This window comes from Enoplosus armatus, chromosome 18 (assembly GCF_043641665.1).
Source record: "Enoplosus armatus isolate fEnoArm2 chromosome 18, fEnoArm2.hap1, whole genome shotgun sequence".
Lineage (NCBI taxonomy): Eukaryota > Metazoa > Chordata > Actinopteri > Centrarchiformes > Enoplosidae > Enoplosus > Enoplosus armatus.
The window spans coordinates 17,087,364-17,100,590 of NC_092197.1; the positions used below are offsets into that span (position 1 = coordinate 17,087,364).

At 42.2% G+C, this 13,227-nt stretch overlaps 2 protein-coding genes across 2 annotated transcripts; both read left to right on the top strand.

Moving 5' to 3' along the window:
- The first annotated feature begins 1,453 nt into the window (after positions 1–1,453).
- Positions 1,454–6,034, top strand: cel.2 (carboxyl ester lipase, tandem duplicate 2). The gene is made up of 11 exons (XM_070924322.1): positions 1,454–1,540; positions 1,832–1,979; positions 2,242–2,361; positions 2,447–2,644; positions 2,745–2,875; positions 2,965–3,072; positions 3,217–3,331; positions 4,184–4,370; positions 4,540–4,743; positions 5,508–5,717; positions 5,851–6,034. The coding sequence occupies exons 1-11, from the start codon at positions 1,469–1,471 to the stop codon at positions 6,032–6,034; spliced, it is 1,677 nt and encodes a 558-aa protein (XP_070780423.1). The 5' UTR covers positions 1,454–1,468.
- A 2,175-nt stretch (positions 6,035–8,209) lies between these two features.
- LOC139301063 (bile salt-activated lipase-like) lies at positions 8,210–12,795 on the top strand. The gene is made up of 11 exons (XM_070924339.1): positions 8,210–8,272; positions 8,685–8,832; positions 8,943–9,062; positions 9,167–9,364; positions 9,556–9,686; positions 9,961–10,068; positions 11,053–11,167; positions 11,428–11,614; positions 11,751–11,954; positions 12,265–12,474; positions 12,603–12,795. The coding sequence occupies exons 1-11, from the start codon at positions 8,210–8,212 to the stop codon at positions 12,793–12,795; spliced, it is 1,677 nt and encodes a 558-aa protein (XP_070780440.1).
- The last annotated feature ends 432 nt before the right edge of the window (positions 12,796–13,227 follow it).

The window sequence follows — 13,227 nt, forward strand, 5'->3', positions numbered from 1 at the left end:
CTCCAATTAACATTCAAAATCATGACACAAAAGATACACAACATTATCAAGGCCGGTCACATGCTGTACATACTACGTGTCCTTTAAAAAAAAAAAAATATATATATATATAGGACAGTTGATTAAAAATGCTGCAAACTACAACTAATCTAACAGCTCAGCTGTGTAAGTGCAATGTCCAAATTGCAGGAGCTGCAATTTATTGATGAAGATAAAATGCGTCACCAGCATTGTGGTGCTACAGAGATGCCCCGGGCTGCAAATCATATTCTCCAAACGTAAGGGAACATGCTTTATCAGAGAAAAGTGCTTTTGGAGTTTTGAGAGGCCGGTGTGTAAGTTATTGGGCAGATGTATACACACTCACTGACCATAGTACATTAGATAGGTAACATTTTGGAGAGGTGCTCATAATGCTGAAATTGTTCTCATTGCTCTGGTGAAGGTATTTACAGCCCAGCTTTGCAGCGTTAACTACTAGGTGTTACACCAAACATGGACTCACTTTTAGATACAGCAGTGTGACTTTGAGTCCAGTGGGACAGCTGTGTCAACTCAGCAGAGGTTGCCTTCCCGACGCCCAACTGCAAAAGTTGGAAGCTAAAAATCACTTCTCAAAGATTAGTCACACAAGACCTTTCCTATGAAGGCCAAGACACGTCTGTGCAGCATCAAATATGTCCAAACTTCCAAAAGAAAAAGGCTAAATGAAAGCCCAACACGAGAACTTTGGCTTTCATCAACGGAAAAACGACCCTACTGTACAGTCCCAATAACAGCTTTGAAAACAACATTTTGGATGCAGAGCAAACTTTCAACAGTCACATTGACTATTTGTCTCCGTGGACGGGATTAGTCCATCTTCATGGCCGTCCTCACACGAGTTCAAGACATTAGTCAGTTTGCATGTTGGCAGTTTCATACGGGGTGGAGGTGGTTCAGCTAGTTCTTCATTTGTGATGAGTAAATACAGCCACACAAAGGCCAGCAAATCAAACTTCAGATTACATATGTCACAGAGAAAGAAGGCTTCATTGAAACGTGTCATCTCAGTCTTGTCTGGAGTTGTCTTTAATGACGGTGTTTTCAGGTAAATGTATTCACGTTTCCAATCATGTTCCCAAGCAGGTGATATTATGTTATATTACGATTTTACATTCCACCTTATGAGCAGGCGAGTAAAATGAAGCGACGGGTAAATGGTTCATATGACCCTGGTTTGGTGGATGTCCAAGGACAAATGGAATCTTTGAGGTTTTTATCAAGTGGGTATTTGACTTCCTGTGGCCTTTTGGCTGAATTTGGTCATCCATGTCCAAGTATTGAGGAAAGTGCTGTGGACACGAGGTGGTTGTGTTATGTAACAGTGAGAAAAGCAGGCCCACTGACTGCACACTGGTCAGATGTTGTTTAGGGGACGGGTCTCCTTTATAAAAGCCTGGCCGACAATCAACCCAGTTCTCACAGTATGGGCGTGATGGCGAAGCTGGGGATTTTGGTAGCTGTTGCTGTGTTTCTGGAGACGGTCTCTGCGACTTCTGTAAGTGTCACAAAAAGTTTATTGTAGTGTATCCCAATGTGTTCATGTTCTCAGTTCATTATCCATAAAATAGTCCTCAGCCACTGTTCTAGCCATCAATCACTGATTGTATTGTATTGGAACACAAGCCTTCATATGTCTGTGTCACAACATATTTCTAACCTATTTATTTGTATTACAGCATTCTTTAAATTGCTGTGTTTCAATTCCATTGAAATAGTTCTATGTATTAAAAAAAATGGGTGGACTGCCTTATGAATTGTTGCATTTCTTTGTGCTTAATATGTGTAGCTCGGTGTGGTGTACACAGAGGGAGGTATGGTGCAGGGCAAAAACATTCGTCTTGGGTTCCGCCGTCACATGGACGTCTTCAAGGGGGTTCCCTTTGCCGACATCCCTGGAAGATTTGAGAAACCAAAGCGTCACCCTGGCTGGGACGGTGGGTAGACTGACTGAACGTCTCACCTACTGGATTTTACATATAGACCAATAACTACAAGCTATAATTCACAGAACAAAGATATGTATGCTCCTTTAGCGATCATAGCCATGACTCCCAGCGGCCAATTCTGCCACCCCTTCTGTTTTAACTTTTATTGAATTGACAAGGTCTTATCTTCCAGCTGTAGAGGTAAATGAGCACCAGCTAAAGGCATCAAAGGCTTACACTTACACTTACACCGCTCTTACACTCTCATCAGGTGTTCTGAAGGCCACTGAGTTCAGGAAGAGATGCATGCAGTTGAACCTTATCATGACTGACACCAGAGGCAGCGAGGACTGTCTTTACCTCAACATCTGGGTTCCTCAAGGCCGCTCAGGTAAAGACTGTGAGAAGTCCACATCCAGGGTGTCATCCATGTTAGATCTACAAAACAACTGGCTCCAATTCTCTTTGCTCTCCAGTGTCCGTTGACATGCCAGTCATGGTCTGGATCTACGGAGGAGGATTCCTGGCTGGAGGCTCGATGGGTGCTAACTTCCTGGAAAACTATCTGTATAGCGGGCAGGAGATTGCAGACAGAGGAAATGTTATTGTGGTGACGCTGGGATACCGTGTGGGGACTCTGGGCTTCCTGAGCACTGGAGACTCTAGCTTACCTGGTAGGTGCCACTTTGTTTTTTCACAACAGTAACTGGAAGAGATGTTTAATTAAAGGAGTAATTCCCGCCGTGATTGAGTGAAAAGTTTGATCTTCGTCAGGAAACTATGGTCTGTGGGACCAGCAAGCCGCCATCGCCTGGGTGCACAGGAACATCCGTTCGTTTGGAGGAGACCCTGACAACATCACCATCTTTGGAGAGTCTGCAGGCGGAGCTAGTGTCAGCTTCCAGGTGAGAGGTTTTTCTCTGGGTGTTTTAACTCTTGTAAATATGAATGTAACGTAGTAAATCTCTTATGCTTTCTGTCTGTCTGCCTATAGACACTCACTCCCCACAACAAAGGTCTGTTCAAGAGAGCCATCTCCCAGAGCGGCGTCGCCGTTTGCCCCTGGGGGGTCAACAGGAACCCCCGCAGGTTCGCTGAGGAGGTACATAACAGCTTCTCTGATGTTTTGTTTCTTCTATGGAGCTTTTAACACTTCTATTTTTGAATTATTAACCGTCACTTAAAGGTGTACATACAACTTCAGGGCTGAGAAACAATTTAAGATGATTTGAAACCCTCTCCCCAGGTTGCTGTGAAGGTCAGCTGCCCCACCGATCATACCATGGCTGCCTGCTTGAAGATGACTGATCCAGCAATGCTAACGTTGGCTGGCACTCTCAGTCTGTCCAGCTCAGCCGATTGTAAGGATTACACCCAACATAGCCTAGTTTACATTGTCAACACCTGCCAGAAATGAAGCAATTTCACCACATTCGCTCCCCAGATCAGCAATCTCTGCTACTGTACCTTAACTACTTCGCCTCTCTGTATGGCGTTTCCAGTGTGTGACGGTAGGCAACGCAGCCACTTAGTGCACTTCCATCCACCTGTTTTTATGCGCATTTGGAAAAATGCTTAGCTGAGGTGGAAAAGTTGATGTATCGATAAAAGCAAAGTATGACAAAGTGTCATGGAAACAGACTAAGTGAATAAGTCAGGATGTAGATAAAGCATGTGACTTAAACATCCAGTGAAGCCTCCGCTCCAATGGAGACACGAAAAAGTAATCTTGTTGCGCCCTCTTCTTCTGCAACAGTTTAATGGCACCCGACTGGAGAATCAGTGCCACCGTTCTGTTTTGCCCATTTTCTGCAATTTCATTTAAATTTTGAGATAGACTTGGGTGGCCCTGGGTGTTGCCTGATAAACCAAGCTGACCTTGCCTAATGTCTTCTAAAACTTGTACTTGAACACACAGCAAAGACTGCACCCGATGGCTCACTGACCACCAACATGTGCAGTGCTGCCACAGAGTCAAATTTCAACTGCTACACAAACTGTAAATAATGGCTCTGATTTTATTCAAACTAGCAACTTTGAGATTGGGGCTTTCACATTAAGAGTTTAGTTTTATGCATGTATATGAAGCATAAATTACAGAAAATAAAGTGGCACAAGTGGTGCAGGAATGGTAAATTAGAATGCCAGTTATTTAGAAAAGGTACACACAGTACTGTATATAGCAAGTGTCTTAATGTATCTGCCTCTGTCAGACCCCGTTGTAAACAACTTGGTCCTGTCTCCTGTGATCGACGGTGACTTCCTGCCGGATGAGCCTCAGAACTTGTTCCACAATGCGGCTGAGATCGACTACATCGCTGGAATCAACGACATGGACGGACACCTCTTCACTGGTTTAGATGTCCCCTCCATCAACTCCCCACTGGTGGACACCCCTATGTGAGTGCGAGCCATTTGATCACAGTGTGAAACATTGACAGTTCTGCAACGGATCTACCTAGAGCAACATACTGTGCTTTTTCTGAGAAGGGTGCGGGTATTAACAATTTCCCTGGCAGACAGGTGTTTTATCAGAGCTACTTTTCTAACCTTCTCTTCCATATTGCAGCGAGGATGTGAAGAGGCTCCTGGCTGCGTACACTAAGGACAAGGGCAAGACTGGTGTGGACAACGCCTACTCCACATACACCTCGACCTGGGGATCAAATCCCAGTAAGGAGACCATCAAGAAAACCATTGTGGAGATTGGAACAGACTACATCTTCCTAGTTCCTACTCAGGCTGCCCTCTACCTTCATGCTGCCAACGCCACGTGAGAATGAGATCTTGATATACGGATGTCACTGTCAGTTCATTCATAAGCTCTTTCGTTCTGCACCTTTGCTTTAGAAGGTGGGGAATAAAACGAGGGCTTCTTTAGCTTGGGTGGCCATTGTAGTACGCTAGGAAAATCAATTTTAAGAGGCTTTAAATTTGTTTGGGGGTAATCCATCACAGGGGGAAAATGTAATTATTATTATCTAATATATGAAATATATATATATTTAACAAAGTTCCTATTATTTCGTTGTGGGTTTTTAATCTTTAGTGTGGCACATTGGCTGTCTTTAAAGAGAGGTAGCCCTCTGTGTGGATGAAATTAAACCAAACACTAAAGCAGTACACAAAAGAAATGGCGATGTGACAGTATGATGCATTAATTAAAAGAATAAGGCATTTTATGCAGCAGTTTAACTTTATTTTCTTAATTATTTTATTCAAGATATTTGATTGTATAATTTAAATACAAATGAAGTTGATTACTTACCTCAATCTATTTACCACTGAATTTACCAGTGAAAAGGTTAATAATTATTCTTACGGCACACTCCAGCTTCCATAGATATAAGCCCTGCTGTCTTTTATATTCAGTGGGTTAATTGCAAAAAGCAGTATCAAGCATCTGTATGGTTAGGTGCAAAGCAGACTTTGAGAACCTGCATGGGCCCTAATTTTGTATTTTCTAAGATTTAATAAGAACCTTCCTCTTTGGTGTAGTCATTGTCACATCCCTCATTTTTCCTCGTCTCACCAAAGAACTGGCCGCACCTACTCCTACCTCTTCTCTCAACCCAACCGTATGGGCGGCGTTGCCAGGCCCTACCCCAGCTGGATGGGAGCCGACCACGCTGATGACCTGCAGTACGTGTTCGGAAAGCCTTTCACCACACCACTGGGGTACTGGCCTCGCCACCGCGACGTCTCCGGCTACATGATCGCCTACTGGACCAACTTCGCCAGAACTGGGTATAATTCTGCAGACACAAGACATAGGAAGCATCACAGATCAATTAAGCAAACCTGAATCAGACACTGAAATAGAAAACTAAATTCAATTCACCAATTCAGCTGTTGCCCTTTTTTCTGGTTGTGTCCACAGAGACCCCAACAAAGGAGAGCTGAGCGTGCCAGCTACCTGGCCTAGATTCACCAGCACTGGACACCAGTTCCTGGAGATCAATTCTAAGATGAACAAGAACTATGTGAAACAGAAGATGAGAATGCGTTACGTGCATTTCTGGACCAGCGTCCTGCCCAACCTTCCCATAAACATCTCAGAATAAAGTGCTTGTGCAATCACATGTGCACCTGCAGTGCTCTGCGCCTTCAGTATCAAATCAGTATTGGTTCATGAAAAAATAAATGGATGATGAATACATATGGTATTTTCTTGGTTTTATCTCGTGTGTGCCTCCTTAAATTTACAATACGTAGTGCTAAACCGATTCACCTTTCATGTGTGGACTGAGTTTTGTTTTTTTGTGAGTTTGTTTTTGGCTCAGGTATGATAACAGATGCTACTGCTAAATAATATTTTGGTATTGAGCTTTTTTAATGTACAGTACATTATCAGTGGTGCAGAAGTGTGTGTTCCTAACTTCCTAATACAAAATAAACTAAACAGTCAATAAAAAAAATATCATATCGATGTATTTTGTTAGCTTGACATTCAGACTGCGTAGCCATTTTGCTACCAGTCCATCTGTGTTAGCCAGCATACAGCCTAGTTTATATGAAGACTGTTGATTTTAAGGCAATTTGCTTATTAAATACACGTCAACGGGTGCCATAATATAGGAAAATAAGATGAGGCAGAGGCAACTATTTCCATATCGGAAATTACATGCTTAGCCGCTTCACCATTATTTTGCTGTATCAATACACAAAGAGTTTTAAACAGGGCTTTCAGAGGTTATTATCACTGTAATGACACGGACATGCCAAAGGAACAAGGAGAGGCTGTGTTTAATTAACCCAAGGCATAACTGAGACAATCGAGAAGATCAAATGAAGACTGCCTCTTCGACCTAGGTGACAGGGCTATGGCTAACGATGGCAAGCTGCATGTGGTTTGTGGCCATTTCAACTGTTTAGTCATTACTTTAGCTATTTATTGCAACCATTTCTTTAATTACTTAATATGTGGAAATATTCTTTTAATCAAATCATAATTTCTATTACTTCAAATTAGTTGAGCTACTTTGCAATCTTCACATCCCCCTGGCAACTGCAGAGGTGGGCCCACCCCCCAGGCCAAGTACCCCTGGTTGGGCATCACTGATTTAGAACACTTGACCGCAACCTGCTTTTCGACTCTACAGTTGTACAACAGTATCACTGAAGTTGGCTGTGCATGTTACTTACAGAGGTCTATATGACAGAGGTGTACAAATGTGCAAAATGTAGTTGAATAAAAAAAAAAAAACTACAACAACAGAGTTATACACATACATCATCAAGGTGACCAAACTCAGGGATGTCCCAATCAATGTTATTGGTTGCCATTCTGAATCCTTTAATACTGAGCATGTGACGATACAGAGTCAGGTGTAATATTTATTCTTTTATTATATTTTGTATTATATTTGAATTTCTTCCTATATAACACTACTGCATGTAGTGTGTTCAGTAGTTCGATAGCTCTGCATGAAGTTCAAATATAACCCTGATCATTGCTTCCCTTTCAAATGCTCCTGTAATATTTTGTACATTGTCTTTCAGAGTTTATAATATCTGTGGACAGAACAGCGTTTGTGCGCATCTGTTGTGGCAGGAAGGTTAGTGAAGAATTTGGCTTCTCTTGATCTCTAGCATGAACAACATACTGAAGGTCAAATACATGTCGCAGGTTTTATCTTATCTCAAACCGCGTGTTCTTTGCTAATCTGAGAATCAATCCACCTGTTTCTGCGAGTCAACAGCAGCATTGGCTTCATTAGGACTGCTGGGCTTTCTCTCTTCCATGTGTTAATGTTTGTTCAGCATGCGTACATGTTTGCCTAACATTTTACACCTAATATCAAAGAAGAAGACAACGTTCTTATAGCCTCGTAAAATATTTATCTACAGACAGTAAATAAATACAGACAGGATCAGTGCATCTGAGTATCTGTGAGACTTAAGTTCGACTTTAGTTGCCAAGAGAAGTTAAAATGTATAAGGATCTGCAAAAAAATATGAAAATAATAATAATATAAGACCATTAACACCTGATTATTCTCTATGTGTTTTGTGAAACATACCACATGACACATTGATTGGCAGTTGGCTCGGTTTACACCAGGCTGTTTCCCATCACAGGTGAGGAGGTCAAATCGTGGTCAGCTTGACCACTGGGTGACAGTATGGGTTTGAAGGTTATATAACCCGAGTAAACATCTATTCACCATTTATTCTCTTGCAGTGGGGTCTCGGGAACATAAGTACCTGGAGAGGCATTCGCTGGTTTCTGGACAGCCATGGAGAAGTTGAAGATCCTGTTTGCTGTTGCCCTGTCTCTGGGAACGGCCTCAGCAGCCTCTGTAAGTCTTTAAGAAACATGCCAATCAAGAGCATACAAGATCTGCAGTCATTAATCTGTGATTTGAAGACGTCGGACTAATTTGGCGGGGAATTTTTGTTATGTTACTGCAGGGATGTGATAATTGTTACATGGTGATGACTTTACTTCATCCCTGTCAACTTTCTGTGATTGCAAATGATCAGCTGGAAATTGAACAGCCGCTGCTCAAACACACATTTACGGTTTAATTGTAGCGCGCATCTACAAATTACAATATTTATGTACACTTTCATTAACACTGTATATACACCAGGGAAAAAAATAGGTTAAAAGATTATAGGTATATGTGTCATACATACATATCTTTTTTACAATATCATAATAATACATGATCATTGAAGGTGAAAGCTCTTGTTTGACTGTGTCTCTAGCTGGGCGTGGTACAAACAGAGGGGGGTGGCGTTCAGGGACAAAATATCCCACTCGGTCTTTTCCGCTCCGTGGATGTTTTCAAAGGAATCCCCTTCGCTGCCAAGCCTGGAACATTTGAGAAACCCAAACCTCACCCTGGCTGGGATGGTGCGTTCAAATCTGACCAAACATTTGAAGCTGAACATTCGAATGCATTATTTGTATGCTGCAAAATAATCCCTTGAAGAAGAAACAAGCAGTGTTATTTCCATCCCCAGGCATACTGAAGGCAACAAAGTTTGCTAAGAGATGTCTCCAGATCAGCATGCTCCAGACTTCAAGTTTTGGCAGTGAAGACTGCCTCTACCTCAACATCTGGGTTCCTCAAGGCCGACATGGTAGCTCTTTTGTGTTTCTACACATTAATGGTACAATCATTGATACAGTAGATGTAAAATAAAAATTTAAAAACTAAAAAATGGCATCTCTTTTTCACCCCAAGTGTCATCAAATCTCCCGGTCATGATTTGGTTCTATGGAGGAGGCTTCATGGTTGGTGGTTCTATGGGGCCAAATTTTCTCAACAACTATTTGTACAGCGGTCAGGAAATTGCAGACAAGGGCAATGTTGTTGTGGTGTCGGTGGGATACCGCGTGGGAACCCTGGGCTTCCTCAGTACTGGGGACTCTCGCTTACCTGGTAAGGGCAGTCGAATTGGCTGTAATAGGAGAAATCCTGTACATTTGCCAGTTCTCCTGCCTCCTATCTGACGACATTCTTTACAGTCAGCTACTGGAATAAAATGGGGTAGTATTTAAAACCAGTCTGTGTCAGCAGACTTGTTGGCTGTGTTAATGTGCTTTTGACTCAAAATGTGTCACCACAACCAGGAAACTATGGTCTGTGGGACCAGCACGCCGCCATCGCCTGGGTGCACAGGAACATCCGTTCGTTTGGAGGAGACCCTGACAACATCACCATCTTTGGAGAGTCTGCAGGTGGAGCTAGTGTCAGCTTCCAGGTGAGAGGCTTTAGTAAAAATGCCAAAAGGGCTTTGTAAGTTGATACTAATGGCTTTATTAATGGTTAGAAATGAGGGTTCAGTGTTCCTCCAGAATAATATGTGTTAAAGCATTACTAAATCTTTTACTAATTTATGAACCTCTTACAAAGTATTCCTAATAAAACTTGCCTTCACAACAACACATGTGCCTTTTACTACACTGCTACTACTCGTGCTAATAAACACAACTGCAAGTAATAATTTTATATTCTATGTATGTATTGCTACACAGACTCTCTCCCCCCACAACAAAGGGCTGTTCAAGAGAGCCATCTCCCAGAGCGGTGTAGCCTTCTGCCCCTGGGCTCTGAACAGGAACCCACACAAGGTTGCAGAGCAGGTATGTCATTGTCAGATATCATGGAGATGGACGCCGCTGTCTCAAAAGAAGTCCTCATTTTAAATTTACATGATAATTTATATTAATAATAGGATTTAAATCCTAATTTTTAAACAACTGCTCAACTTCCTCATGAAATTATGAGAATGTTAAGGCCATAATCCTCCAGTAGATTGTAAAGGTACAGACTAATAAAGTCTGCTTGTGTTGAGGAATTAGGAATTTAGATATTTAACAATCAAAATGTCTGCTGATATATTGAATCATCAGTATGTTACATACGTTCTATATTTAAGTTATATATATATTGACATGCAGTGAATGTCTTTACCATCAACTCTGTATCTAAATAGATTGATTAACTTGCTAGCGATGCCATTGTGACCTGTGTGCAAGAGACCAACCAATTAAAGAGTCCAGATAGAGCACTCATTCACTGGCATTTATACCAAATATCAGTGCCAATAAAAGTGTTTGTCCTATGCCAATTTGTCTGTGAAACGTGCTAGTTGTTATCAGTTAATCAATAATCTGTCTTTCTCAAGAGTGTTGGCTTTAGCACACACGCTCATACATAAACTGCTGTGCGTATAGTAGTAAAGTAGGTGGCTTGCATTACCTAAGAAGCTCTGAAGGAAACCTTTGTTCATTTAAACCTGACTTCTGTGTACAGTTATATGTACAATGTTGTGTTTATTGTTGTCCTTAACTGTAGCAGCTTTTTCCACCATCATTCACTGACATGGTGGGCTGAAACACTTACGTCTCTCTGCCTCTGTGGAGCTTAGGGGGTGCCACTGCAGTTTAACAGTTGGTAACCTAATTACAGTCAGCCAGAATGACTTTAAAGAGGTAAAATGTATATTCTTTGCAGAGTAACTCCCTAAAAGTAAATTCCAATAATGGAATATAGCATTAGCCTATATACATTAGAAAGGCATTCTTCTGTTCAGCTTAAAACAAGCTTTATCACCATGTGCTCAGGTTGCTGAGCAGGCCGGCTGCCCCACTGACGACAGGATGGTGGCCTGTCTGAAATCAACTGATGCTACGACTCTCACCATGGCTGTTCCCCGCATCGCACAAGGCTCCCCAGATTGTGAGCATTATTTTCTGTCAATGGGACAATACATCCAAAGATCAAACTACTACAATGTTCACAAATGATGTTGTGAAATTGATCATGCCAAGGTGCCTCTTGTGGCCTTTGGTCATAATCCTACAATTCATAGTAATTGTAATTCATTGTGGTTCTCAAAACTGAGCTAAAACATGCTTTACATGCAAACTAACAATACCATATAAATATGTGCTTGCTATTGGATGCCACCTCAATAATTCTGATTCAATATATCTCAGATCCCGGTGCGAAAAACCTGCTTCTGAGTCCTGTTGTTGATGGAGACTTCCTCCCTGATCAGCCAGGCAACTTGTTCCACAACGCTGCAGAAATTGACTACCTCACAGGGGTTAATGACATGGATGGACACCTCTTCACCTCAAATGACATTCCTTCCCTTGGTAACAAGACCGAAGAGACTCCTGTGTAAGGCATTTTGTTCTGTGGGCCTTTACAGCTTTGAAGGTTAAACCAAGAAAGCACGAGAAGCAATTCGAGGGCCAAAGACAGCATTGTTGCAGAGTCCTTTCACTAACAGAGCTCTCTTCCCCATCCACTGCAGAGAAGATGTAAAGAGGCTTCTCGCTGCTTACACCAAAGAGAAGGGGCAAGCTGGTTTTGAGACTGCCTTCGCTGAATACTCGTCCAGCTGGGGATCAACACCCAGCCAGGACACCATTAAGAGAACTGCTGTGGACATCGGGACTGACTACCTCTTCCTGGTCCCCACACAGACAGCTATTTACCTGCATGCTGCTCACGCCACGTGAGGCCAACTGCTTGATTCTTTTGCCTTCAGCTATCCTTGAGTTACTATTTTAAAGATAAAACCTGCAGACTTTCATTGAACAACTTATATTCTTTGAGCTTCTGTTGTACAAACGTGCTCTTGAACCTTTGCCAGCTCTGAACGCACAATGCATGATACAACCAAAACTAGTTTTACTCATCATAAAATAAAACAAGATTGGTTTTCCTTTATGCCTTTGGAAGTTAAGGGCAAAGTTTGAGACTGGCATCATCAGCTTGTTGACAATAGCAATGCAGCCTAAACACACTGTGGTGGTCTTCAACAGTTCTGGCCGTACCTACTCCTACCTGCTGTCTGAGCCCAGTTTAATGGCTGGACCAGGCAAACCCTACCATGACTGGGTGGGAGCCGACCACGCTGATGACCTGCAGTACGTGTTTGGCAAACCCTTCACCACACCAAAGGCTTACGGGGACAGACAAAGAAACCTGTCTGGCTATATGATTGCCTACTGGACTAACTTCGCCAGAACTGGGTAAAACACACTTTACATGCACGTGCAACATTGTGAAATTCTAACAGCTTGAGGATTATTTTACAACACTTTACTACAAAACTGACGAACGCTTTTACAAGTGTTTCTTCTACTACTTGGTTTGACAGAGATCCCAACAAAGGCAACCTGAAGGCGCCTGTGACCTGGCCTGAATTTACCAGCACTGGACACCAGTTCCTGGACATCAACGCTAAGATGAATGAGAGCTCCACTGGACAGGAAATGAGGCTGCGTTTTGTTCGCCTTTGGACCAGCACGCTTCCAAGCCTCCCATCACATGTGGTCTCAGATGCCCAGTGACGCATTTTTACTTTAAAAAAGACACAAATTATACAAATAAAAGAGTGTGCACAAGAAACCGAATGAGTAAAACTTGTCGCATTGGTTCAACTTGACTACCTTCCTGAAGTGGTAACCTTTATCATCAGCAGCAGATGTTAAATAAAAACAGAGTCAGCAAAAAACATCTTTGTGAGCATCATAATGAATAAACGATAAGACTTGGCACAACCTCACACCCACATCATCTGAAGACCTTTTAAACATATTGCAGTCGTCAGCTCTCAATCCAACATCCAAAAATACCTTCGTGAATAAAGGAAAACCCAACCATCCAAAGCAAAGTTTAAAGCACTCAGAAAGTGCATGCTTCTGCTCTGAGGCCAGCCAGTTCTCTGAATGTTTTAATTTTTTAGCAACAACAAAAAATCAGAACTTTTTGATCTGGATTCA